Here is a 27,550-nt window from a genome sequence, read left to right on the forward strand (position 1 = left end):
AGAGTACTATGTTTGAGAATAATTTGAGAGCGAAGTGGATTTGGTGTTGACTTTGGGTTACAAAAGTGTTTCGATGACGGATACAGCTGGGTTCATAGGTTTCATGTTTCTTTAGATTACAAGTGTCGGTTCAGGTGAAAGCAGCAGGACGACTTTGGACAGGCTCACCTACATTAAAAAGGTCTGCGCGGTGTCAGGACGTAGCTTGTGGTGCACAGTGTTCTTTGGGGAGGACATCAAGTTAGTACCGTGGAGATGTTATACGCTATACGGGGATAGCTTTTCGAAAAGCCAATGCCAACCTCCAAATTATCTCAGTGAGAACCTTCCAGATTTATAAGAATTCAGTGGTGGGAAGTCTAAGTGATCCTTTTTATATATTAAGTAATACTGAACCAAGTACTCTGGCCCAAAGTTCCAATGATTCTCAAACTCCCTGCAAGAACAGACACCACCCTTTCTTGGGTAACTTTTCCTCTCAAACTCTTTCCCCGTTCCCTCAAGCCTCTGCCGACCCCCCAACCTCCTCCCTTCGTATTTTAGCTCCCACCCATGCTAGGGCGGTGTCCCTTTTTGCCTTCATACATAAGTCGCGCCAGCCCTGCGTGCGAGTCTGTTCCGTCCCGTCCCGACCCCGCTCCGGTAAGTTTGTGGGTTTTCTCGCCCGCGTGGCTTTTCGGGGTTTTCTCGCGCAATATCGGGACTTTCTTAACGCGACGTTCGGGTTCGTTTTCAGGCCGTAAGAAAAGTTTTCATGCGACGATGAAGTCCTAGATTATAGCTGGGATCATTCGCGGTAGAAATTCAAAAATTTCTTCCTTCCGATGTCAGGTGACGTTTGCATGATGTTGTCGATTGAGTTGGAAGTTTTGTGGGAATACCGGAGGCCTTTCTAATTCGATATAAATCTTTTGGGATGCAATCACGTGATTTTGGGATTGTCTGTTGTCGATGAGGATTTCTGTTTCACAGCTACCTGACTTTACTTCTCTGCATGACGCAAGTATATAAGCTCTGCATGATTACTGGAAACAGGTTTGCTTACTACCGAGGATAAGGAGGTGCAGATTTTGTAGATAATTGTATAAATCTTGGCTTGGAGTATCATCTCATGTAGTTTTATGGATTCGCCAATTTGGGTGGGATGGAATGAGAGATCACTAACGATGGAATCCTTGGAGCTTTCATGATGGAACTCCTAGAACTTGGCTTTTTGCTCACTACCCACTTCCAAATCTGTGCAAATGCATCCGTACATGTGTATAAAGAATGCGCAGCAACGCCCTGTCTCGAGCGCAACATCTGGAGCTCGTTTCGATGAGTTTCAGGGTGTGCGAAGAGAGGCAAGCTCGGAACCAGGAGGGTGGGGTCGCTGTGGGGGGATAGGGGCTTCGGTGGGGGCGAGGCGGATGGGGGGGGGGGCACGTGAGGCACGACAGCACAGAGAAGCGCCCCCGCTGCGTGAACATCAACCACCGTGCAGCTGAATGGGTGTGGCTGGGAAGATCGATTTAAAAAATATATAATAGGACAGCAATCGGGAAAAGTCTGAAGATGAAGCATCGTCTTTCGCTGAGAGTCGTTACCTCGGGGTTCTTTCGCAGTTTTAAGTTTATTTCCAGTGGAATTATTTTGGCGGTAGAGTTTGTGCATGACCGGGTGGTAGTACCTATGGTGGTAGTACCTATCTATAGCCAGCACATCAATAAGTCCTCAATTTTGACATCGATTGTTTTGTGAATATGGTCATGATGGTGACTTTAGTTAAGTTCTTCATTCAAAGTCTGCGATGGACATAATCTATTGACGAAGAAAAAGAAGAACTAGAACAGCACTCGGTAGAGCGTATACCTCCGCCAGGTTAAACAGATTACGTTTTGTATCCACTGGTAGGCCAAATCTGCATCCGGATCTGAACAAAAATCGAATCGGCTTGTTCTGGTCTCCTAACCGACTCATCCACCAAGTTTTCTCACAAGTCATCCACAACTTTTTCAGATATCGTGCCATATAGTTTTTTTGGCCCCATCACTCAGTGGTGAAAAATCACTTTAAAAATTTTTTGGATCCATATCTGGATCTTCACCAAAATCGAATCCTTGTCACACACTCAAACTTTTGACTCTTTTTTGACCTAATTTACGTTTCTGTGTAAATACAAATAAATTGTGTGTTAATGTGTACAAACTGAACAATCACAGATAATCTGAACTATAAAGCACATATGGTCAGTAGATGCGTCTGTTTGTTTTTTGTTTCTCATACGATGACTCCGGTTGTTTTTTCAATTGTTAATCTTAACTTATCCAAACCTAGTGTACAAATTCTGGGGTCTATTGGGGTATGGTCTCGGGGAGGTTATGAGGGATATGTTCATGAAATTGGCATCATTAGGTCCTGAAGGGTGTTCATCATGGACTTGGGAGGGTGTAACCTGCAATTGAAAGGCATGTTGGTGTAATGTGCAGCTGTAGAAACCATCTCACAGTGGCAAGATCATATGACAACGGCAAATTAATTTATTTTTAATGTAAAGTTACAGGATAACTGTGAGACTTAAACGAATCTAAATGTACCGAGGGAAGAGAAGGAGAAGAGTGGAGGGCTGACAGAGGGAGAGCTTGCTGACTCCAGCCTTGAACTGCTAAAAAGATTGTAACTTGGTGGCGGAAGGAGGAAACCGGTTCCAGAATATAGTGCAGTGAGGAAAAAAAAGCAATATCATTTACGTGTCTGAAGGGACACACCTTAAGGGTGGATACCTGAAACCAAGCGGATGGGAGGGAGGATGAACCCCATGGATGAGAGAACTGTAGTTGATTACTATGCAAGAGCAATGATGAGAAACAGCTCTGCAGTGGATTAGGGCCTGAACGCTGTTAGTAAGCAAGTTGTCACGCACAAACAGAACAGCCTCAACCTGCCCTCGATCAAGATCAGCGAACACAGACAATAGCTGCACCCCAAATGTGGGAGCAGTTTTCCATAATGGGACCTGGAGTTTAGAAATGGTAAAATTATACAGTTGTGGCGGACACGATGGCTCGCTGCCGCTTGTTTGACATTGGCGCATTCTGTTGGTCAGCGGCAGCTGAACCAGCGTCGAGGTCACCAGTGAAGTGCGGTGCTATGCGCACGACTTGTTTGCCAAGAAGATAAGCAACAACGCGGGTAACCAAAAAGAGTCTTTATTACAAAGCTCAACTATAGCACTGAAGTGCTCGGGGCTGCGCGCCACGTGTATATCCCGAGGCCACGCCTACCCCTCGGGCGTGGCCGACACCCTCTTGGTGCGCGGAATGATGTCACCGCGCCAGCGAGCCATCGTGTCCGCCACACAGTGTATAATTTGGAAAGTGTCTGTTTGACTTCCATGCATTCCTAAATAGCTGGATGGAATGAGTTGAAAACTGTTGGTTGTACTCGCGGTGTGCATGAGAGGGGTCTCAGGTGTAAAACATTTTTATTAGTCCCAGGGCTTCAGGGTAGGGGGTGAACCCCAAATTCTCCAATGTAAATGTGTATCATATAGCGCCACCTGGTGGAAGCAGGTATTACAAGTCCAATGATAAAAGTGGGCGAATTATGGACGGATTGTTTGCTGGTGATTCTTAACTCAGAAAATAAATATTACTTTCTGGGAATATTTTCTGGCTATAGTTGAAATATGGGATTCCCAACATCCCAAAATGGTGATCAAAGAAGCTGGCGAGAAAGAGAAGCTAGACATGCAAAGAAAAGGAATACCAGTGTTCACTCTATTTGTGATGCGAATGAATTTGTTCGTGAACGTGATTAAACGAACTGATGTTCTCAAATGAAGGAACTTTAGTTAACAAGGTTGCAAATTGTCAAAGTAGACTCTTAGTGGAGAGATGTGGTTTGTTTAGGGTGTGGACGGGTGGTCTTAGGAGAAATAAGGTGATGGTCGGAGGATCCTAGGGGCAATCTGAGGATAACCTGAAGGTGAGAAAACCCGTTGAGAGTGCTAGGGTGGACATGAGGGCAATAAGGAATGTGAATGGGGGTCGTGACAAATTGAGAAAGATCATTAAGAATGGAGAAGGTCTCAGTTTATAGGCAGGCCGGTCAGTCGGAGATGATTCAGAAAGACAAATGGAGTTATGTACATTGATATCGCCTGTGATGCGAATGTTTGGAGCAAAGAATCAATGGAAGTGGTCAGGGGAACATAACCAACTCGTCCACTAAGTTTAGTCATAACTCGTCCATAACTTTTTAAAATATCATGTTATGTATCGTTTTTGGCCCTATCTCTCAATGGTGAAGATTCACTTAAAAAATTATACTAACCGGATCTTCACCAAAATGCAATAATTTCGTCCTCGTCACAGACATTACATCTCTGCCAAATTTCATCCGAATCCGTCCTCAACTTTCTGAGATATCATACTCACAATGAAAAAAATAGGGGTGAAAACAACTGTCCATCTTCAGTGGTGGAGGTAACAATTAAATAAATGATGTGCAGATGGTGACAAACTGTTGCTATCCTCTCCAAGAAACTGATTCGCAAAACTCTTAAAACTCTTCAGATAGTTAGTGTATAATACGTGCATACCGATATGCAAAAATTCCTAGTGAACTGCTTTTTATTCGTTTGTATGGAGCTACATGTTAGAATAACGAGGGTGATGCAGTAATGCTGTAGCAGTGCCCCCTACTGGATAGAGCAGGAATTGGCAAATAGTTCAGGGTGCCGGTGATAGGTCGCCTACTTTTCGTGAAGGACACGGTGATTATCTTCAACATCCGCAAACTCATTCCGGTAGACGGGAATCCCAGTTTAACGTCCATCCGAGGGACTCGAATGACCCTGTACGTGAAACGCCATGATGACGGTTCATAGCCGGGTCGGGATTCGAACCCAGGCTAAGACAGCTCTAGTCCATCCTGCCAGCCGAGGTCCACTAAACTAGCTAAATATATGGCTGTCCAAAATATGACTCCAATGTTTTGGCTCAAAAGATTTGGCCTTTTATTTTAAAGTCATACACTCCACCCAGGTGAGCGAATAACAATCGAGAACACCAACGTATCATCAAAACACAATCCCACCTGTGCAGATGGAAACCGACATCATAAGTTGGTGACCAGTATTCCTCAAGATCGTTTCAATGTTTACAAAACAATCATTTTCCCTTTCTTATCCGGTTACCTTACCAAATCCACCAAAAACGTTCCGCAACACCCTCGACTCGTTACGTGGACTATCAGCTGTTAATCCGAAGGTCTTGGATATTCAATGACTACCAATGTTCACAGGAACATATTGAGTTGCTCCATTTCTCAGTATGAAATGCTCCGGTAGTCACCTTACCTACCTGAGAGCCGGGACAAGTTGGTGAAATGGCAAATAATGGAATGCGTTAAAACAAATGAAGATCAACAGAAATTTCACCCTCTCAATCTTTTCTTCCCCACCAGCTGCCTCATCCCACGAGAAATCACCATGAAGGCGCTCCTTATCGGGATTGTCGTGCTGCACGTCACCGCACTCATCTTCCTCTTCATCAGCACCATCGACAACGTGCGTTTGGCTTCTGCACTCAAAGCATCATCTTAAACCTCAACTTTTCCTCTTTTGTCATCATTTTCTGCTTCCTGGTGTCTCCTCCTATCCTTGCAGCCATTACCACCATTGTTTATGTGCCCCCACCCCCCCCCCCCAGTTGATGTTGATGATTGGTATTTTTGGATTGGTATTTTTGGTATTTTTGATTGGATTGGTATTTTCCCTTCGGATGATTGATGATTGGTAAATACCATCGAGTTTAATTTTTGAATAAACTTCATTATTGGAAATAATGGGAAATATTGGAAATATATTGGAGCAAATGTGGATGTCACTAAAACTCCAAAATTGCAATGTGGTGGAAATAGCACCATCTTTGGTGGTAGCTGGTATTACAAATAATATTCCTTTATCTTATGATATGGAGTATTTAATATGTTGTGATCAGTAAAATGTCTTTCAAAAAACAACAAAAATTAAATTACATTTCCTGGTGTTGGCTTAGCGATTAGGGTGCCGGCTTGGGATCCAAGGATCCTGTGTTTGAATCCCGGTCGATCACTGAATTAACACCAGGGGGGTTGACTCAGCCTGTCATCCTTCGGAGGTCCGCAAATTGAGTACCTGTTCACTTGTGTCGTCAGAAGTGACTAACAGGTTTGACGGCAGGAAGGGCATCCGGCCATAAAACAACATTGCTTCAAAATTGGGACCATGGTGCCTGAAAAAGGCCAACCCCTGCTCTGCGAGGAAAACGGCCTCCAAAGGTGGTTCTTTTTTTCCAAGAATGTGCCGAAGCATTGCCCACAGTAGGTGGGCCGAGGAGGGTACTTCCGCTCGGTGTGCCCGCTTGTCCTGCATATCAAATGTGAAAACAAATGCTGAATACAAATTTCCCACCAAGCTGGTTGACTTCCTGGCAGGCAGAGGATCAATATTAGCATGTATGAGATTTTATAAACATTGTTTAAAAGACAATTTTATGGCCCTAAAAGAATTAAACAAAAATGTTTTGGCCAAAAATGAATCAGGACAGACTTTTGTCTGAAGGAGTTTTTGTTGTTGTTGTTGTATATCCCTGGGCGTTTCTCTAGACCAAGCTCAGGAGTGAAATAAGGATATTTATTTTCCCTTCGGATAATTTTTTTTTGTTATTATTATTATTTTTCTTACATTTTTTGCCGAGAAATGAATTAGGACAGACTTTTGTTTGAAGGAGTTTTTTTTGTTGTTGTTGTTGTTCTTGTATATCCCTGGGCGTTTCTGTAGACCAAGCTCAGGAGTGAAATAAGGATATTTATTTTCCCTTCGGATAATTTTTTTTTGTTATTATTATTATTTTTCTTACATTTTTTGCCGAGAAATGAATCAGGACAGACTTTTGTTTGAAGGAGTTTTTGTTGTTGTTGTTGTTGTTGTTGTTGTTGTATATCCCTGGGCGTTTCTCTAGACCAAGCCCACGAGTGAAATAAGGATATTTATTTTCCCTTCGGATATTTTTTTTTGGTTATTATTATTATTTTTCTTACATTTTTTGCCGAGAAATGAATTAGGACAGACTTTTGTTTGAAGGAGTTTTTGTTGTTGTTGTTGTTGTTGTTGTATATCCCTGGGCGTTTCTCTAGACCAAGCCCACGAGTGAAATGAGGATATTTATTTTCCCTTCGGATAATTTTTTTTTGTTATTATTATTATTTTTCTTACATTTTTTGCCGAGAAATGAATTAGGACAGACTTTTGTTTGAAGGAGTTTTTGTTGTTGTTGTTGTTGTTGTTGTTCTTGTATATCCCTGGGCGTTTCTCTAGACCAAGCTCAGGAGTGAAATAAGGATATTTATTTTCCCTTCGGATAATTTTTTTTTGTTATTATTATTATTTTTCTTACATTTTTTGCCGAGAAATGAATCAGGACAGACTTTTGTTTGAAGGAGTTTTTGTTGTTGTTGTTGTTGTTGTTGTTGTTGTTCTTGTATATCCCTGGGCGTTTCTCTAAGTCTAGACCAAGCTCAGGAGTGAAATAAGGATATTTATTTTCCCTTCGGATATTTTTTTTTTGTTATTATTATTATTTTTCTTACATTTTTTGCCGAGAAATGAATCAGGACAGACTTTTGTTTGAAGGAGTTTTTGTTGTTGTTGTTGTTGTTGTATATCCCTGGGCGTTTCTCTAGAGTCTAGAGCTAGACCAAGCCCACGAGTGAAATAAGGATATTTATTTTCCCTTCGGATAATTTTTTTTTGTTATTATTATTATTTTTCTTACATTTTTTGCCGAGAAATGAATTAGGACAGACTTTTGTTTGAAGGAGAGTTGTTGTTGTTGTTGTTATTGTTAGGCCCTGGACAGTTCTTTAGGCCAAGCCCACGAGTAAAATAAGGATAATAATTTTACTGAGGACAGTTTTTGTTAAAGTTATTTATTATTATTAATTATTTTTATTCGTTATTATTGTATTAGTTATTATTAGTTATTTGGGAAAAAAAAGTTATTTTTAAAAAGTAGTTATTTTTTAAATTTTTTGGCCTAGAAATAAATTATGACAGACTTTTGGTTGAAGGAGAGTTGTTGTTGCTCTTGTTGTTGTATAGCACTGAACAATTCTCTAGAGCTAGACCAAGCCCGCGAGTAAAATAAGGATGTTTCTTTTACTAAGGATAGTTTTTTTGGGGTTTTTTTTATTAGTTGTTTTTTTATTAGTTTTTATTAGTTACTCGCCTCCAAGCTGTGTAGCCTGGGTTCGAACCCCGACCAGCTATAAACTGTCCGTTCTGTGTTTCACATTCAAGGTGATTCATCAATGTGTGTGCCTTCCCTCTGACTCTGATGGACGTAAACGGTCTGTCAGCTTTCTATGGCGGTAGCTGAAGATCCCATGGTGTCCTTCGCAATAACTAGGCGAGTATCGCCAAATTCCAAATCCCTGCTCTGACGAGGCGAATGTCAGGCCAGGCCGGTTCGTGAAAGCCTTAGGCCAAGCTTCCCCGGCCGATCCCACAAGGTGGGATAATAGTGGCTGTTAAAGAGCAACAACAACAACAATTAGTTAATATTTTAATTTTTTTTCTTGTGGTGAAAAATGAATCAGGACGGACTTTTGTCTGAAGGAGAGTTATTGTTGTTGTTGTTGTTGTAAAGCCCTGGATAGTTCTCTTGAACAAGGCCGCAGCATGGACACAGCCGATCGATCTCCCAGGAGCGACCCAAAGATCGCCACGACCAGGATGTTGTACCTGCCTTCACGAAGTCAGGGCCACGACAGAGGGAGGGGAGAGAGGGAGAGACAGAGACAGAGAAAGGGTGAGAGAGAGTGGGAGAGAGTGAGAGAGAGGGTGAGAGAGAGAGGGTGAGAGAGGGTGAGAGAGAGTGAGAGAGAGGGTGAGAGAGAGGGTGAGAGAGTGAGTGAGAGAGAGAGAGAGAGGGTGAGAGAGTGTGAGAGGGAGAGAGAGTGAGAGAGAGAGTGTGTGAGATAGGGTGAGAGAGTGTGAGAGGAAGAGAGAGGGTGAGAGAGGGAAAGGGTGAGAGAGGGTGAGATAGAGTGAGAGAGGATGAGAGAGAGAGGGTGAGAGTGTGAAAGAGGGAAAGGGTGAGAGGGAGTGAGAGAGAGTGAGAGAGGATGAGAGAGGGGGAGAGTGTGAGAGAGGGAAAGGGTGAGAGGGAGTGAGAGAGAGTGAGAGAGGATGAGAGAGAGAGAGAGGATGAAAGAGAGAGAGAGAGGATGAGAGAGAGAGAGAGGATGAGAGAGAGAGGGTGAGAGTGTGAGAGAGGGGAAGGGTGAGAGGGAGTGAGAGAGGATGAGAAAGAGTGAGAGAGAGAGAGGGTGAGAGTGTGAGAGAGGGAGGGTGAGAGAGGGAGTGAGAGAGGATGAGAGAGAGAGAGGGTGAGAGTGTGAAAGAGGGAAAGGGTGAGAGGGAGTGAGAGAGAGAGAGAGAGGATGAGAGAGGGTGAGAGTGTGAGAGAGGGAAAGGGTGAGAGGGAGTGAGAGAGGGAAAGGGTGAGAGGGAGTGAGAGAGAGAGAGAGAGGATGAGAGAGGGTGAGAGTGTGAGAGAGGGAAAGGGTGAGAGGGAGTGAGAGAGGGAAAGGGTGAGAGAGAGTGAGAGAGGGAAAGGGTGAGAGGGAGTGAGAGAGTGAGAGAGGGAAAGGGTGAGAGGGAGTGAGAGAGGGAAAGGGTGAGAGGGAGAGAGTGAGTGAGAGAGAGTGAGAGAGGGAGGGAGAGGGTGAGAGAGAGAGGGTGAGAGAGAAAGGATGAGAGAGAGAGGGTGAGAGAGAGAGGATGAGAGAGAAAGGATGAGAGAGAGAGGGTGAGAGAGAGAGGGTGAGAGAGAAAGGATGAGAGAGAGGGTGAGAGAGAGAGAGTGTGAGAGAGAGGATGACAGTGACGGTGAGAGTGAGGGTGAGAGAGAGAAAGATAGAGAGGGTGAGAGAGAGAAAGATAGAGAGGGTGAGAGAAAGAGAGGGTGAGAGAGGGTGAGAGAGAGGGAGAGGGAGAGAGAGGGAGGGAGAGAGAGGGACAGAGGGAGAGAGAGTGAGGGAGAGAGAGGGAGGGAGAGAGAGGGACAGAGGGTGAGGGAGAGGGTGAGAGAGAGAGGGAGAGAGAGAGAGGGAGAGAGGGTGAGAGAGAGAGGGAGAGAGAGAGACAGAGAGAGGGTGAGAGTGAGGGTGAGAGAGAGAAAGAGAGAGAGGGTGAGAGAAAGAGTGAGAGAGAGGGTGAGAGAGTGAGGGAGAGAGACGGAGAGAGAGAGGGTGAGAGAGGGAGAGACAAAGACAGAGAGAGGGTGAGAGTGAGGGTGAGAGAGTGAAAGAGAGAGAGGGTGAGAGAAAGAGTGAGAGAGAGAGGATGAGGGAGAGAGAGAGAGTGAGAGAGAGAGAGGGTGAGAGAGTGTGAGAGGGAGAGTGAGAGAGAGAGTGTGTGAGAGAGGGTGAGAGGAAGAGAGAGGGTGAGAGAGGGAAAGGGTGAGAGAGGGTGAGATAGAGTGAGAGAGGATGAGAGAGAGAGGGTGAGAGTGTGAAAGAGGGAAAGGGTGAGAGGGAGTGAGAGAGAGTGAGAGAGGGGGAGAGGGAAAGGGTGAGAGAGAGTGAGAGAGGATGAGAGAGAGAGAGAGAGAGAGAGAGGATGAAAGAGAGAGAGAGGATGAGAGAGAGAGAGAGAGAGGGTGAGAGTGTGAGAGAGGGGAAGGGTGAGAGGGAGTGAGAGAGGATGAGAGAGAGTGAGAGAGAGAGGGTGAGAGTGTGAGAGAGGGAGGGTGAGAGAGGGAGTGAGAGAGGATGAGAGAGAGAGAGGGTGAGAGTGTGAAAGAGGGAAAGGGTGAGAGGGAGTGAGAGAGAGAGAGAGAGAGAGAGAGGATGAGAGAGAGGGAGGGTGAGAGTGTGAGAGAGGGAAAGGGTGAGAGGGAGTGAGAGAGAGAGAGAGGATGAAAGAGAGAGCGAGAGAGGATGAGAGAGAGAGAGAGGGTGAGAGTGTGAGAGAGGGAAAGGGTGAGAGGGAGTGAGAGAGGATGAGAGAGAGAGAGGGTGAGAGTGTGAGAGAGGGAGGGTGAGAGAGGGAGTGAGAGAGAGTGAGAGAGGATGAGAGAGAGGGAGGGTGAGAGTGGGAAAGGGTGAGAGTGTGAGAGAGGGAAAGGGTGAGAGAGGGAAAGGGTGAGAGGGAGTGAGAGAGAGAGAGGATGAGAGAGAGAGAGAGGATGAAAGAGAGAGGATGAGAGTGTGAGAGAGGATGAGAGGGTGAGAGTGTGAGAGAGGGAAAGGGTGAGAGGGAGTGAGAGAGAGAGAGGATGAGAGAGAGAGAGAGAGGATGAAAGAGAGAGAGAGGATGAGAGAGAGGGTGAGAGTGTGAGAGAGGGAAAGGGTGAGAGGGAGTGAGAGAGGATGAGAGAGAGACAGGGTGAGAGTGTGAGAGAGGGAGGGTGAGAGAGTGAGTGAGAGAGGGTGAGAGAGAGTGAGAGGGTGAGAGAGAGAGAGAGAGGATGAGAGAGAGAGAGGATGAAAGAGAGAGAGGATGAGAGAGAGAGAGGGTGAGAGTGTGAGAGAGGGAAAGGGTGAGAGGGAGTGGGAGAGGATGAGAGAGAGTGAGAGAGGATGAGAGAGAGACAGGGTGAGAGTGTGAGAGAGGGAGGGTGAGAGAGGGAGTGAGAGAGGATGAGAGAGAGGGAGGGTGAGAGAGGGAGTGAGAGAGGATGAGAGAGGGTGAGAGTGTGAAAGAGGGAAAGGGTGAGAGGGAGTGAGAGAGAGAGGATGAGAGGGTGAGAGTGTGAGAGAGGGAAAGGGTGAGAGGGAGTGAGAGAGAGAGTGAGAGAGGGAGGGTGAGAGTGTGAGAGAGGGAAAGGGTGAGAGGGTGAGAGTGTGAGAGAGGGTAAGGGTGAGGGAGAGGGTGAGAGAGAGAGTGAGAGAGGATGAGAGAGAGGGAGGGTGAGAGTGTGAGAGAGGGAAAGGGTGAGAGAGAGTGAGAGAGGATGAGAGGGAGTGAGGGTGAGAGTGTGAGAGAGGGTAAGGGGGAGGGAGAGGGTGAGAGTGTGAGAGAGGGTAAGGGTGAGGGAGAGGGTGAGAGAGAGAGTGGGAGAGAGAGAGTGGGAGAGAGTCAGAGAGGATGAGAGGGGGTGAGAGGGTGAGGGAGAGGGTGAGAGAGAGAGTGGGAGAGAGAGAGTGGGAGAGAGGATGAGAGGGAGTGAGGGTGAGAGAGGGAAAGGGAGAGGGTGAGAGTGTGAGAGAGGGAAAGGGTGAGGGAGAGTGGGAGAGAGAGAGTGGGAGAGAGTCAGAGAGGATGAGAGGGGGTGAGAGTGTGAGAAAGGGTGAGGGAGAGGGTGAGAGTGTGAGAGAGGGAAAGGGAGAGGGTGAGAATGTGAGAGAGGGTAAGGGTGAGGGAGAGGGTGAGAGAGAGAGTGGGAGAGAGTGGGAGAGAGAGAGTGGGAGAGAGTCAGAGAGGATGAGAGGGAGTGAGAGTGTGAGAGAGGGTAAGGGTGAGAGAGAGAGAGAGAGAGAGTGGGAGAGAGTCAGAGAGGATGAGAGGGAGTGAGAGAGGGTAAGGGTGAGAGAGAGAGAGAGTGGGAGAGAGTCAGAGAGGATGAGAGGGAGTGAGGGTGAGAGAGGGAAAGGGTGAGGTAGAGGGTGAGAGTGTGAGAGAGGGAAAGGGTGAGGGAGAGGGTGAGAGTGTGAGAGAGGGAAAGGGTGAGGTAGAGGGTGAGAGTGTGAGAGAGGGAAAGGGTGAGGGAGAGGGTGAGAGAGAGAGTGGGAGAGCGTGTTAGAGAGTGAGTGAGAGAGGCAGAGACAAGAGGGAAAGGGCCGGTCCATGGGGTCGCTCTGACCGTGACCGCACTGTCCTGCCGAATCCGGGCAGCAGGGAAGATTTGGCCCACGATTTACATTGGGGGTACAACCCCCGCGAAGGGGCGTCCCCGATAGTTGTCCTGAAGGAGAGTCAACACCAATGGTGACCACATTGAGAAACAGGGAAAAACGACAGGCAAACGAACAACTCCATTGTAGATCCGCATAATATCTCACCTAAGCCATCAAGACCCTCTTTGTCCCTCAAAATCTTCTTTGAAAGTGGAAGTGATCCGAGATGCATTGTGTTGTCGTTGATTTGAGACGAAGACTTTACAACTGAACCAAACGTCCCCAGTCATTGGACCAAAGGTAAATATCCAATCCGATTTAGCTTACTCTGCGATACAGGAAGTTGATCCTGCCAAAGCGGGTTTTTGATGAGATATCTTATCATATGGAATTGTAGACACAACTGCTTATGTTGAACATTTGTATAATGTATTGTCTGGTTGTTGTTTTTTTCTTGCAGTCATGGCGGCAGAATGATGGTGGTCTAGGCCTGGGCACGGACCTCTGGAAATCATGTGGAAAGATAGGCTCCAAGTGGACGTGTGTAGATACAAAAGACTCAAGTAAGTAATGGACATCTTCAACAAATGTTATCTGTCATATGTACTATTTGGACATTCACTACATGTTTTTTGGGCCTTCTCTTTAAACCGTCGCGATCAGTGGGGTTGCAGCTCATTTATATGTTTCTGCCATGTGCCCTACAGTGGCCCAGGTAATTAATTATGAGCCTTTAGAAATATCAAGGTGTGTGCCGTCACTCGGATCGGCGTCAAACCGAGCATCCTGTCCGTCAGCATTCGTCGGTGGACTTTAACATCCCAGTGAAGAAACTGCGCTCCAACGCGAGTCGAAAGAAGTGACGCGACCAAAGACGGAATTCGTCCGAGTTGCTTTATTGAAACAAAACAGCTCAGGTATTCTGACAAGCCCGTTTATCGGGCAGCAATATATATACACATTTATGTCGGGAAGTTTGCCCGGCAAAAGCTATACCGGGCATGCCCGGGTGTCAAGGGCGAGCCTTGGAAAGGCGAGTCTGGACCTGCCCGGGCGTGTTTGGCTGCGGCCTGTCAAGTCGAGGCTGGGCGTGCCCGGGCGCTCTGGACGAGCACTGGAAAGGCGATAGCGGGCATGCCCGGACGCTCTGGGCGAGCCCTGGAAAGGCGAGAGCGGCATGCCCGGACGCTCTGGGCGAGCCCTGGAAAGGCGATAGCGGGCATGCCCGGACGCTCTGGGCGAGCCCTGGAAAGGCGATAGCGGGCATGCCCGGACGCTCTGGGCGAGCCCTGGAAAGGCGATAGCGGGCATGCCCGGACGCTCTGGGCGAGCCCTGAAAAGGCGATAGCGGGCATGCCCGGACGCTCTGGGCGAGCCCTGGAAAGGCGATAGCGGGCATGCCCGGACGCTCTGGGCGAGCCCTGGAAAGGCGATAGCGGGCATGCCTGGACGCTCTGGGCGAGCCCTGGAAAGGCGATAGCGGGCATGCCCGGACGCTCTGGGCGAGCCCTGGAAAGGCGATAGCGGGCATGCCCGGACGCTCTGGGCGAGCCCTGAAAAGGCGATAGCGGGCATGCCCGGACGCTCTGGGCGAGCCCTGGAAAGGCGATAGCGGGCATGCCCGGACGCTCTGGGCGAGCCCTGGAAAGGCGAGAGCGGGCATGCCCGGGAAAGACGAGACCGGGCGTGCCCGGGAAAGACGAGACCGGGCGTGCCCGGGAGGTTCGGGCGTGCACGGGAACAGTGAGTCCGGGCATGCCCGGGAGAGGCGCGTCTGGCCGTGTTCTGGCCGGTGTAAGGCGATTGTGTGCATCCAGCGGTAACTGCTACACCAGTGTCCTTCTGTGAGGAGGAGGCGAGCTATCGCGGGCACCCTGAACAAATTAGAAATTGCTGCCCAAACCCACAGGGGGGGTGGGGCACTGCATCGGCGGCACAGACGCGCCCTCGGCCAATGATGCTGTCCTGCAGTTTTGTGTTGAAAACGAACGAAGAAGAAGTGCTTAGCCTGTTCCAGTAAGCCATGACGGAACAGTTCACAGTGTGATGAGGCATCTATGCACTGACACATATCAAACTCTTTCATTTGACAAATAACACTTACTGACATCGACTGACATCTACATACACATGTTCACTGACATTAGTGGCCATATCTTATTATAATAGAGCAAACGTATATGGTTATGTCGTTATGTCGCAATGTTTATATGCGACGAAAACGTCTTCTTCTTCCTCTTCAAACAAAATTACCATTACCAGCCTCTTAATTAACCCTCTTAATTGCGTTAAGACTGCTGAGAAGCCTCAGACCTTTGACGACCCTTTAATTCCCCCAAGACCCTTCAGACCAACAAGACCCCTTAAGACCCAAAATACCCTTCAAGGCCCTGAGGCTCAAAAAGACCCTGAATACCCAAAAACAGAAAAGACCCTGAATACTCAAAAATGCAAAACACCCCGAAGACCCAAAACACCCCGAAGACCCAAAACACCCCGAAGACCCAAAACACCCCGAAGACCAAACATACCCGGAAGACCCAAAACACCCCTAAGACCCAAAAAAACCCAAACACCCTTAAAGACCAAGAAGAACCAAAAGACCCTTAAGACCCAAAAGCCCCTGAAGACCCTTAAGACCCAAAAGCCTCTGAAGACACCAAAGACCCAAAACACCTCAAAGACCCAAAATACCATTAAAGGCCCAGAGGATCCTAAAGACCCTGAAGACCCAAATGGCCCTGAAAACCCAAAACACCATGAAGACCCAAAAGACACCGAAATGGTCAAAGATGCCTACCCCTCTGAAACGACGTTTGGTGAGGCGCGTGGACCGCGCCAAGTCACGCTAGTATTAAAAATGAAAATGTGCCTTCCTCTTCCTTTTTTTTTTTTTTTTTTTTACACATGTTATGTTCGTAACGGAGCTGACACACACACACACACACACACACACACACACACACACACACACACACACACACACACACACACACACACACACACACACACACACACACACACACACACACACACACACACACACACACACACACACACACACACACACACACACACACACACACACACACACACTGAAGAGACAAACACTTAACACAGCCACTGAGCTTGGGGAAAGTGACATCACTACCCAGGATATTCTGGGTACCAGGGACGTCATAATAGTGCTGCCTCTCACCGTACTCAGCGGGGCATTTCTTCGGGAGGCATTTCATCTTCCCCATGGATGCCAACCGATGGGGATTGTACGTGCTCTATCCTTTTAAATGCTGAACGTCAAGCAAGGAAGCAGTACGTTGTGGCGGACACGAAAGCTCACTGGCGTGAGGGCATCATTCCACGCACCAAGTGGGCGGCGGCCATGCCCGAGGGGTAGGCGTGGCCGCGGGATATACACCGGACGTGCAGCCCGGAGCGCGCCAGTGCTACAGTGAGCTCTTTTAATAAAGACTCTTCAACTCACCGCGTTGTCCGCTTCCTTCTTGTTGTGCAAGCAAGCGCGCATAGCACCGCGCTTCATTTGGTGACCCTCCGACGTTCTGGTCAGCCGTCGCTGACCACCCAAATACGCCATCGCAATGGCAAACAACGGGGTCCAAATGAAACTCCCCGAGTTCTGGGAGACGCAAGCCGAAGTCTGGTTCCTGCAGGCAGAAGCCCAGTTCCGACTTCGAGGCATCACGGTGGACGAGACCAGGTACTGCCACGTGGTCGCTTCCCTCGGGCCCGGCACGGCCGGCCACGTCGTGTCGGTCCTGAGGAACCCACCGGCCGACGGCAGGTACGAGGCGATCAAGCGTCTCCTCCTCACCAGTTCGGCCTCACGGTGGACGCACGGGCCGACCGCCTCCTGGACCTCCCCGAGCTCGGTGACACGTGACCGTCGGTCCGCATGGACCATATGCTGTCATTGTTGGGCAACGAACCCCCGAACGCTCTTTTCCGGGCGTTATTTCGACGCCAGCTGCCGGCACGAGTCCGCCTCGCCTTGGCCGGTTCTGTGACGACAGAACCCCGGGCTCTCGCTGCCGAAGCCGACAGGTTATTCGCGGCTTTGGACGTGCAGGCGAGTTTTGGCGCGGCCGCCGCACATCCCGAGGCTGACCCTGATGCTGATGCACCACACCTCGGGGATCCCGAGGCTGACGCACGGCACGTGGCCGCCGCCACGCCACGCCCACCACCGCCGCGAAAACCGCGGCCTCCACCTTCGCCGCAAACCTGATGCCATTTCCACACCAGGTTTGGCCACAAGGCGAGGGAATTGTTGCCCGCCGTGCTCCTTCGGCAAGTCGGGAAACTACAAAGCCGGCGCTCGGTAGCGGCCCTGAGCGTCGGCCATTCCGGCAGCCTTCTTTTTATAACGGACACCTTGTCCGGGCGCCGTTTCCTATGCGATACGGGGGCACAGGTGAGCGTTATCCCTGCCTCTACGTCCGACGAGCACACCGCGGGCCGGGGCCCCGCGTTGCTTGCTGCGAACGGAACACCCATACGCACATTCGGGAAGCGCTGCCTCTCCCTGCGGTTCGGAAGGCAACGCTTCGAGTAGACGTTCGTAACCACTAGTGTCCCCATGGCACTACTCGGTGCGGATTTCCTCTGTGCACACGGGTTGTTGGTAGATGTGAAGAACAGACGTCTCGTCCAGGCTGAAACGTTCAGCTCGCTTGCTTGCGCGTTGAGCAGCTCATTGAGCGGCTCACTGAGCAGCTCACCGAGCGGCTCGCCAAGTGGCTTGCTGAGCGGTTCGGTCCCGGCGAGGTTAGTTTGTACACTTCCGGCAGCGGACGACTTCACCCGCCTCCTCGCCCGCTTCCTGGCCCTTACGCGGCCCACCTTCTCGGCGGGGGCCATCAAGCACAGGGTGGAACACCACATCCCCACCGCCTGGCCACCGGTCTACGCCCGGGCACGCCGCCTCGAGCCGACGAAGCTCGCGGTGGCTAAAGCGGTGTTCGCTCTGCTGGAGCGGCTCGGCATCGTGCGGCGCTCCGAGAGTGCTTGGGCATCGCCGCTTCACATCGTGCCCAAGCCCGGTGGGGGATGGCGACCGTGCGGGGACTACCGGCGCCTCAACGACGCCACCACCCCCGACTGCTACCCCGTCCCCCACATCCAGGACTTCTCCACCCGGTTGGCGGGCATGTCCTTCTTTTCGAAGGTGGACCTCATACGCGGCTACCATCAGGTCCCCGTCAGGCCGGAGGACATCCCGAAGACGGCGGTCATCACGCCGTTCGGACTGTTCGAATTTCTTCGGATGCCCTTCGGTTTGAAGAATGCGGCTCAGGCGTTCCAGCGACTCATGGACAGCGTCTTGCGCGACTTGGATTTTGTGTACGTATACCTGGACGACATCCTCGTCGCCAGCGCGTCCCGCGAAGAGCACCTTCACCATCTCCGCACGCTCTTCGAACGTCTGGGCCAGCACGGCCTGATCGTGAACCCCGCCAAGTGCCGGTTCGGTGTCGCTGAAATCGACTTTTTGGGGCACCGCGTCACCAGGCACGGGGCCGTCCCCCTACCGGCCAAGGTGGAGGCGGTGAAGGGGTTTCCGCGCCCCCGCACGATCAAGGGGCTCCAGGAGTTCCTGGGCATGGTGAACTTTTACCATCGGTTCCTGCCCCGCATCGCCCAGCTCCTGCGCCACTTGCACGAGGCCCTCCGAAGGAAGCCGGGCAAAGGTGACGTTACCTGGACCGCGCAGATGGACGCGGCGTTCGCAGGCGCGAAGCTCGCCTTGGCTAACGCCACCATGCTCGCGCACCCGGCGCCCGATGCACCGATCGCCCTCACCACCGACGCCTCGGACTACGCGGTGGGCGGGGTGCACGAGCAATGGGTGCGTGGTGCTTGCCAACTGCTGGCGTTCTTCAGCCGGCAGCTTCGCCCACCCGAACGCCGTTATAGTACCTTTGACCGCGAGTTGCTCGGGCTTCACCTGGCGGTCAGGCACTTCCGCCATCTGCTCGAGGGCCGTGCGTTCACGGCCTTCATCGACCACAAGCCACTGGTCTTCGCGATGGGCAAGGTCGCTGAGCCGTGGTCGGCCCGGCAGCAGCGTCACCTCTCGGCCGTGTCCGAGTACACGACGGACATCCGGCACGTCACGGGGAAAGACAACCCGGTGGCGGATTGCCTTTCCCGGTCCGTCGCCCACGCCGTCCACCTTGGCATCGACTATGCCCGGATGGCGGCGGACCAGGCCGCCGACCCCGGCGTCCAGGCCTTGCGGACCGCCATCACGGGCCTCCATGTCACCGAGGTGCCGTTCGACGGCGCGGTCCTCTTGTGCGACGTCTCCCTCGCGCGGCCTCGCCCCATCGTGCCCGCGGGCTGGCAGCGCCAGGTGTTTGACGCCATCCACGGCCTGTCCCACCCGGGCACGAAGGCCTCCCAGAGGTTGGTCGCTGTTACATATTTATGGGAATGTATGTGAATTACCATTCAGGTCTTTGCTTATCCGTGTGTAGTATATTAAGTTGTTGTAGTTGTAGTTGTTGTGTAGTTGTTGTGGTTGGAGGGTCAGGAGCCCTTCTGAACAAGTGGCCGGAAACGGAAGTGACCGGAAACGGAAGAGGAAAAGACACGAGGAAAAAAGGACGAGGATTCTTCTTCCTCGTCCCGCTCCGACGAAAGGTGGGATTGATTGAGCCGTGTGGAAAAGCGGCGTTCCCGAGCCTGTCTGGCGAGAGGAGTTACCTGGTACGATACCTGCCCGGTGGACGTCAAACTGTCGTGTGGCCGTGCACCGAACCAGCGTTTGGCGCCGTTCGCGACACCGTCTAAAAAGACGCGTACGGGTCGCCCGTTGGGGCCTAACACGCCTGGCAAGCGGCGTGGGGCTTTTGGCTTGCTTTCCCGTCCCCGCTTCGCGTGGCCACGAGGGGCTGTAGCCGGGGTGCCTGGTACGATACCTGCCCGGTGGAAACACGTCCACCCGGGGTTCGTTCAACCACCCGAGTGCGGCGACGCCGACCATCATCTTGGTCAGGAGGGGCCCAGAGACATTGTGCGGGACCGAGACCTAAAGGGGGTCGTGAGTACTCACCGGGACACACATATATAAGATGGCCATCTTAATCATAGGGAATTGATTGTGAATTGGGAATTGTTGATGGTTGTGTATTGTTGATTGCTCGGGGAAAATCTCCATGGTTGTATCCTTGAAATGGTATGGTATCATTACCATTGAAATATATCCTTGAACATCAGTTTTCTCTTGGGTGGAATTCATATGGATTGCGTGGCGAAAGCGCATATATAATACAACTTGCTGGCGAAGGTCCTCTCACGGTCCGGGGGTCACCGAGACCAGGTAGTCACCGAGGGGACCACGTAACAGTCGCCGACAAGTTTGTCTGGCATGGCCTCCAGAAGGCCGTCCGCGGCTGGACCAGGACGTGCCTCGCGTGCCAGCGCGCGAAGGTGCACCGGCACACCCAGGCCCCATTGGCCCCGTTCACGGTGCCGGAACGAAGGTTCGACCACGTACACGTGGACCTGGTGGGACCTCTGCCCCCCTCGCGGGGTTTCACCCATGTCCTGACGATGGTGGACCGCACCACCCGGTGGCCGGAGGCTGTGCCTTTGGCGGCGACGACGGCGGCGGACGTCGCACAGGCATTCATCGCCACCTGGGTCGCCCGGTTCGGCACCCCCTCGGACATATCGTCCGACCGCAGCCCCCAGTTCACCTCGGAGCTCTGGGGGGCGGTCGCGCGGGGGCTCGGGGTCCAGCTGCACCGAACCACGGCCTACCACCCCCAGGCCAACGGCCTGTGCGAGCGGTTCCACCACTCGTTGAAGGCTGCGCTCCGGGCCACCCTCCGCGACGGCGGCTGGGTCGACAGGCTCCCCTGGGTCCTGCTGGGCCTCCGGACGGCGCCCAAGGACGACCTGCGCGCATCCGCGGCGGAGTTGGTCTTCGGACAATCGCTGCGGGTGCCGGGCGAGTTCCTCCCCGACCCCATGGCACCATGGTCCGCCGCGCAGGAGCGCTCCGCGCTGCAGGAGACGGCCCGGAGGTTCGCCCCGGTGCCGACGGCGCACCACGGGCACCCGCCTACCCACGTCACCCCGGAGCTTCGCACCGCGGAGTACGTCTTCATCCGGCACGACGCCCACTGGACACCACTGCGGCCCCCGTACGATGGGCCTTTCCGCGTGCTGGAGACCGGGGTGAAACACTTCACCTTGGACATCGGCGGTACTCCTGACCGCGTCTCTGTGGATCGCCTCAAACCGGCCCACCTCGACGTGGACCACCCACCACCGGTGGCTCGGCCCCCGCGTCGGGGCCGCCCCCCTGCGGGCGGACCCCCGGCACCGCCCAGGCCCGCCGGCACGCCACCCCCCGGTCCTGCGCCCATCCCGGGTGCAGCCGGAGGCATCCCAGCTGGCATCCCTGCACCCCGGACGCCGCCGGTCGCCAGAGGGCGCTTCGGCCGGGTCATCCGTTTGCCCCGCAAACTGGCCCTCCAGGTGCGCGGGAATTCTGGGGGGGCGCGTGTGGCGGACCCGAAAGCTCACTGGCGTGAGGGCATCATTCCACGCACCAAGTGGGCGGCGGCCACGCCCCAGGGGTAGGCATGGCCGCGGGATATACACCGGGCGCGCAGCCCGGAGCGCGCCAGTGCTACAGTGAGCTCTTTTAATAAAGACTCTTAAACTCACCGCGTTGTCCGCTTCCTTCTTGTTGTGCAAGCAAGCGCGCGTAGCACCGCGCTTCAACGTACAATTTTAAGGTCTTTGGGTTTGACCCAAACCGGTCCAATCAGGATGTGTGTTTTTAGGGGACACCATCCCCTTACCGGATGACCATTGGCTCCCTTTGGAGCTCATCCGCCTTTTGTCAGGTGTTGTTTTTAGTCCTGGCAGGTTTACCTGTTACCATTGGCAATCCCAAAAGACTGACCTGACCAAAAATTTCTTCTTTGCAAAACCTGTTTTCACCAAATCTCTAATTTCCTCACTCTCACCCCACACTCCTCCACCCCCGTTCTCTCTCTCCCATCAACTTCTGTTACATAACATATAAGGGCATCTGCTATCTGAAAGATAAGAAGTTGATACTTGTATCATTGTATGACAATATCTGTCTATTTGCATTTTTATGTCCATTTGAAACATTTGCTATTTAGGTTTAACATTGAGGCCGAATGAATTCTCCAGATCTGTGGGTCTTACCTTGTAAACGTCTGACATTGATTCTATCTTTGTACTTAGGTTGGATTCAAGCTGTGCAAGCCTTCATGATCCTGTCCATCATCTTCTGCATAATATCGCTCGTAGTTTTCCTCGCACAGCTCTTCTTCTTTCTTGAACACGGAGCCATGTTCCATATCACGGGAGCTTTTCAGCTTCTTGCCTGTGAGTGGTTTCACATGCACACACCACCTGCACTGTTTTCCATCGTAATGGATCTGACAAGTGTTGCATTATGATCTCTTGCAACTTAATGCATAACCGACACGTTTCCCTGGTTATCAGAGTGTACAAGCACTTAATCTGTACAAGCATTTATTGACTTTGAAGAGCAGTAAAAATGCTTACTGTCCTGATTTTTGGTAACTAATCACAATACCAGCAGAAAATTTCCACCACCTGACGTCACAAAAGCTCTAGCTCTCACCCCGGAGCTGCCGTGGAGGGTGTGGGGTGGAGGGGAGAAAGGGGAGGGAGAGGAAAGCCAGTGTTGCCCGGCTTGGTCAGCTTTCCCTAGCACTGGTTTCGGGACATGTCCGACATTGAAAAGCTATGGAGTAATTGCCCTAGTGGTAGTTAACTTTTGCCTGTGGGCCAGCAGCAGTACTGTCTGACACCACATTCCAATATAAACTTGAATGCGACTTTTGGTGGCCTAAAAGCGGACGTCAAGGCCAACGCGTCGTAGCTTAAAACGTTGCATAGATTATGAAGTACCGACACCCACCCATATGAAGTACCGACGAGCTCGAGATCCGCAACAATATATATATATATATATATATATATATATATATATATATATATATATATATATATATATATATATATATATATATATATATATATATATATATATATCTTTATATATATATATATATATCTTTCTATATATATATATATATATATATATATATATATATATATATATATATATATATATATATATATATATATATATATATATATATATATATATATACATATATATATATATATACATATATATATATATATATATAAATATATATATATATATATATATATATATATATATATATATATATATATATATATATATATATATATATACTGTATTTACATTATATAGTCTTACATCATATATAGTGCCTTCATAGATAGTAGTTGTAGTATAGTATATATATGTAGTAGTAGTAATATAGCAGTCGTAGTAGTAGTGCCATATATAGTAGTGCCTTCAAAAAGTATTCACACCCCCTGACTTTTTCACATTTTTTTACATTTTCACAAAATTGATTAAATCGAGATTTTTGTCAGTGATATGCACATAATACGCCATAATGTCCAAGTGGAATATTTCATGATATCAAAGGTGTAGATCTGGGGAAGGGTATAAAACAATTTCTAGAGAGTTGAAAGTTCCCAAGAGGACAGTGAGCTCCATCATTCGGAAATGGAAAGATAATGGAAGTACCCAGACTTTTCCTAGAGCTGACTGTCCGACCAAACTGAGCAACCGGGCAAGAAGGACCTTGGTCAGCGAGGTGAACAAGAACTCAATGACCACTCTGACAGAACTACAGAGTTCCTCGGCTGAGATGAGAGAACTTGCCGGAAGGACACCAATCTCTGCAGCCCTTCACAAACATAGGCTTTATGGAAGAGTCGCTAGATGGAAGCCACTCCTGAGAAAAAGGCACATGACAGCATGCGTGGAGATTGCAAAAAGGCACATGAAAGACTCTGAGAGCATGAGACAAAAGATTCTGTGGTCTGATGAGCTGAAAATTTAGGCAGATGAAAATTTTAGGACCGGCAGAGAAGATAACTGAGAAGGAAGTTGAGGAAGCGATAACAGCAATGAAGAGTAGAAAAGCGGGAGGGCCGATGGGAGTTGTGGGAGATATGTTGAAGGCAGCAGGAAGTTGGGGTGTGAAGAGAATGACAGAGATCTGTAATCTGGTGGTGAAAGAAGGCCGCATTCCAGTGGATTGGGAACTGAGTACCCTCGTCCCTCTATACAAGGGGAAAGGTGACCCTCTAGAGTGTGGCTCGTACCGAGCGATAAAGTTATTGGAGCATGGAATGAAGGTATTGGAAAGGGTGTTGGAGAGGAGGATAAGGAAGAAAGTGAAGATCGACGAAATGCAGTTTGGATTTATGCCAGGAAGAGGAACGACAGACGCGCTTTTTATTGTGAGGCAGTTGCAGGAGAAGTACATGGAGAAGAGGAAGAAGTTGGTTCTTGGGTTTGTTGATCTGCAGAAAGCATTCGATAGGGTTCCATGCAAAGTATTGGCATGGGCAATGAGGAAGTTAGGAGTGGAGGAATGGTTGATCAGAGCAGTGATGGCAATGTACAAAAGAGCGCGCACAGCTGTAAGGACGAAGGACGGGAACAGTGGTGAGTTTGAGGTGAAGGTGGGAGTGCATCAGGGGTCGGTACTAAGTCCACTACTATTTGTAGCTGTGATGGAGGTGCTGGCTCAGAACATAAAGGAGGGTTTACCGTGGGAGTTGTTGCATGCAGATGATCTGGTGTTGATTGCGGAAAGTATGGATGGACTGAAGGAAAAGATGAACAAGTGGAAGGAATGTTTGGAGACAAAAGGTCTGAAGGTGAATATCGGAAAGACGAAGGTGATGGCAAGTGGTAAAGCATGTGGTGAGGTGGAAAGAACTGGGAAGTGGCCCTGTGCTGTGTGCAGGAAGGGTGTCGGAGTGAACTCCATTCAATGTACAATGTGCGCTGAGTGGGTTCATCAAAAATGTAGTGGTCTGAGAGGGTCATTAACCAGTGTGGCTGCTACATTCAAATGTAAGGTGTGCACAGAGGGAGCTGCACATGGAGGAAATGTTGAGTTGGATCTTGGAGACGGCGTGAAGCTGGAAGGTGTGAAAACATTTTGCTACCTCGGAGACATGCTGAATGGAGAAGGTGGATCAGACTCGGCAACGGTTGCTAGAGTGAGATGTGCATGGAAGAAGTTTCGGGAACTGAGTGGCGTGCTGATGAGGAGGGGAGTGTCGTTGAAGCTGAAGGGAAAGGTGTATGCTGCATGTGTGAGAAGTGTTATGATTTATGGGAGCGAGACATGGGTAATGAACGTAGAGCAGCAACGAAGGTTGGAAAGGGTGGAAATGCGAATGGTTCGATGGATGTGCGGAGTATCGTTGAGAGAGAGGAAGACAAATGATGAATTGCGAAAAATGATGGGAATAGAGCCTGTGATTGATGCTGTGAAGAGGAACAGGTTGAGATGGTTTGGTCATGTGTTGAGGAAGGATGAAAGTGACTGGTTGAGAAGAGTGATGGAAATGAATGTAGAAGGAAGTAGAGGACGGGGAAGACCGAGAAAGACTTGGCTAAAGATTGTGGAAGAAGAAATGCGGGCAAGGGGGTTAACAAGGAGATATGCAGAAAATAGGGCAAGATGGAGAAGATTGTCATGGGGACCAAAAGGCTAACCCCCACTCTAGCAGGGAAAATGGCCTTAAAATGCATGTTGTTGTTGTTGTTGTTGTTGATGAGATGAAAATTGAACTCTTTGGCCTGAATGCAACGTGCTACATCTGACGGAAACCAAGCACAGCTCATCATCCATCTAACATCATCCCTACCGTGAAGCATGGCAGTGGCAGCATTATGCTATGGGGATGCTTTTCAGCAGCAGGGACTGGTGGACTTGTAAGGATAGGGGGAACAATTAATGGAGCCAAATAGAGGCAATTCCTTGAGGAGAACCTGCTTTAGTGTGCAAAAGACCTTAAACTATGGCGAAGATTTGCGTTCCAACAGGACAATGACCCCCAAGCATTCAGCCAAAGCAACACTGGAATTGTCTCAGAACAAGAACGTGAAAGTCCTTGAGTGGCCTAGCCAAAGCCCAGACTTGAAAAGCCATTGAGAATCTTGACATAGCTTGAGCAAATTTGCAAGGAAGAATGGGAGAAACTCCCCAAATCCAGAGGTGCAAAGCTGATACAGATATACCCAAGAATACTTGAAGCTGTAATTGTTGCCAAAGGTGCTTCGACCAAGTATTGACTCAGAGGGTTGAATAGTTATGTAAATTGGATATTTCTGTATTTTATTTTTAATTATTTTGTAAAAAAAATTTAAAACAAAATTCCACTTTGACATTGACATGATGTACCACAAATAACACTTTGAAAAAAGTCAAGAGGTGTGAATACCTTCTGAAGGCTATATATATACATACACACTGTATATTCAATTGAGAATTTAGGCAAAGTGTAAATGGATTGACCACATAGCTATTTCCTATTGACCACACATAGCTATTAACTTCTTGGAATTTCCTTTCCACAGGTGTTTGCGTAGTGGTTGCAGCGTCCATGTACACGGCCAAGTTTCCACCAGTTACAGGTTTAAAATGGGGTTACAGCTTCATCCTTGCTTGGTGTGCATTCCCTCTTACCCTCATTACGGGAATCCTGTACTTCATCATGAAGAAAAAGTAAATCTTCTGCTGCCACAAGCCTGAGAACCAGACAAACATCAGTTGGAGTTCGATATGCTTCACACTTTGGCAGCGGTGAATTTCTTGCCAGTTATTTGGTTCCCATGACGTACCATAGGGTAACCAAGGACACCGTTTTAAAGTGCCCCGTTTTTATTTTTTAAACCTGTCCTTTTCCAATCGTATAAAATATTCCATTATACTCCTATGTTTTGTTTTTTCATGTTGCTATTGTTCTTCTTCTTTTTTTTGAAACTATTGGTTTTAACCCTGTGTTTTTTTTATGCAAGGGACTGAGCTATAAACCTCCTCCAATGCGGTTGCCTTGAAACAGCATGGAAATGTTATGAAAACTTTGGTGAAGTTTGATTCGTGAAACTTTTAAAACTTTTAACGTCTTCTATTTTCATCCCCATTTTATACAGATGTTTCTGTACTCGCCTCAAGAGTAATTTACGTGCAAGTTGGAATTAAATTGAGACTCTCCAAGGAGACCCAATTTTTTTTTAGTCTTTAAGACTTCAACTGGGTTTCCCTTCAAAAACCTTTCCGTTTTGCAGAGCTGGACCCGCCCCTCTGTTAGCTCAGCCCATTGTCACGTCACAGCACTGTGCCAGCTGTCCAACAGCTGTATATACATGTACATATAGGCATACGTAGCAATGCATGTTACTCGCAGACTAGGAAAGGAAGCTCATTCGTGGTGCAACATCTGGGGGGGAATTTGGGGTTTGCTCAAGCTTTGTGTTTATCCCACTATTCTTGCAATTCGTTTTTTCGCTTGGGATAAGTGACTTGTTCACCTGAGAAGGTGCCTTATTGCGTTTTATTTTTGCCTGTTGTTTAAAGTCTAACACTTTTTTGTGAACTAAATCATTTAGACAATTTTAAGAAAACCTTTTTAAGTATATGAAAGAGATTGGATTGTGAAATGATTGTAAATCAAGCATACAATAAAAGCAGTGGGAAATAAACTTTGAAATGTC

General features: G+C 49.3%; 1 protein-coding gene across 2 annotated transcripts; it reads left to right on the forward strand.

Annotated features, from left to right (window-relative positions):
• On the forward strand, positions 1-27,550 carry LOC137427892 (peripheral myelin protein 22). 2 transcript variants are annotated; one of them, XM_068117693.2, is made up of 5 exons: positions 1-642; positions 5,449-5,551; positions 13,328-13,430; positions 22,120-22,263; positions 26,414-27,550. In XM_068117693.2, the coding sequence occupies exons 2-5, from the start codon at positions 5,474-5,476 to the stop codon at positions 26,563-26,565; spliced, it is 477 nt and encodes a 158-aa protein (XP_067973794.2). In that variant the 5' UTR covers positions 1-642; positions 5,449-5,473; the 3' UTR covers positions 26,566-27,550. The 2 variants fall into 2 exon arrangements, with proteins under 2 accessions (XP_067973794.2, XP_078633779.1); XM_078777653.1 differs by lacking the exon at positions 1-642 and adding an exon at positions 663-831.

Source organism: Myxine glutinosa, chromosome 5 (assembly GCF_964187855.1).
Source record: "Myxine glutinosa chromosome 5, kmMyxGlut1.1, whole genome shotgun sequence".
Taxonomy (NCBI): Eukaryota; Metazoa; Chordata; class Myxini; order Myxiniformes; family Myxinidae; genus Myxine; species Myxine glutinosa.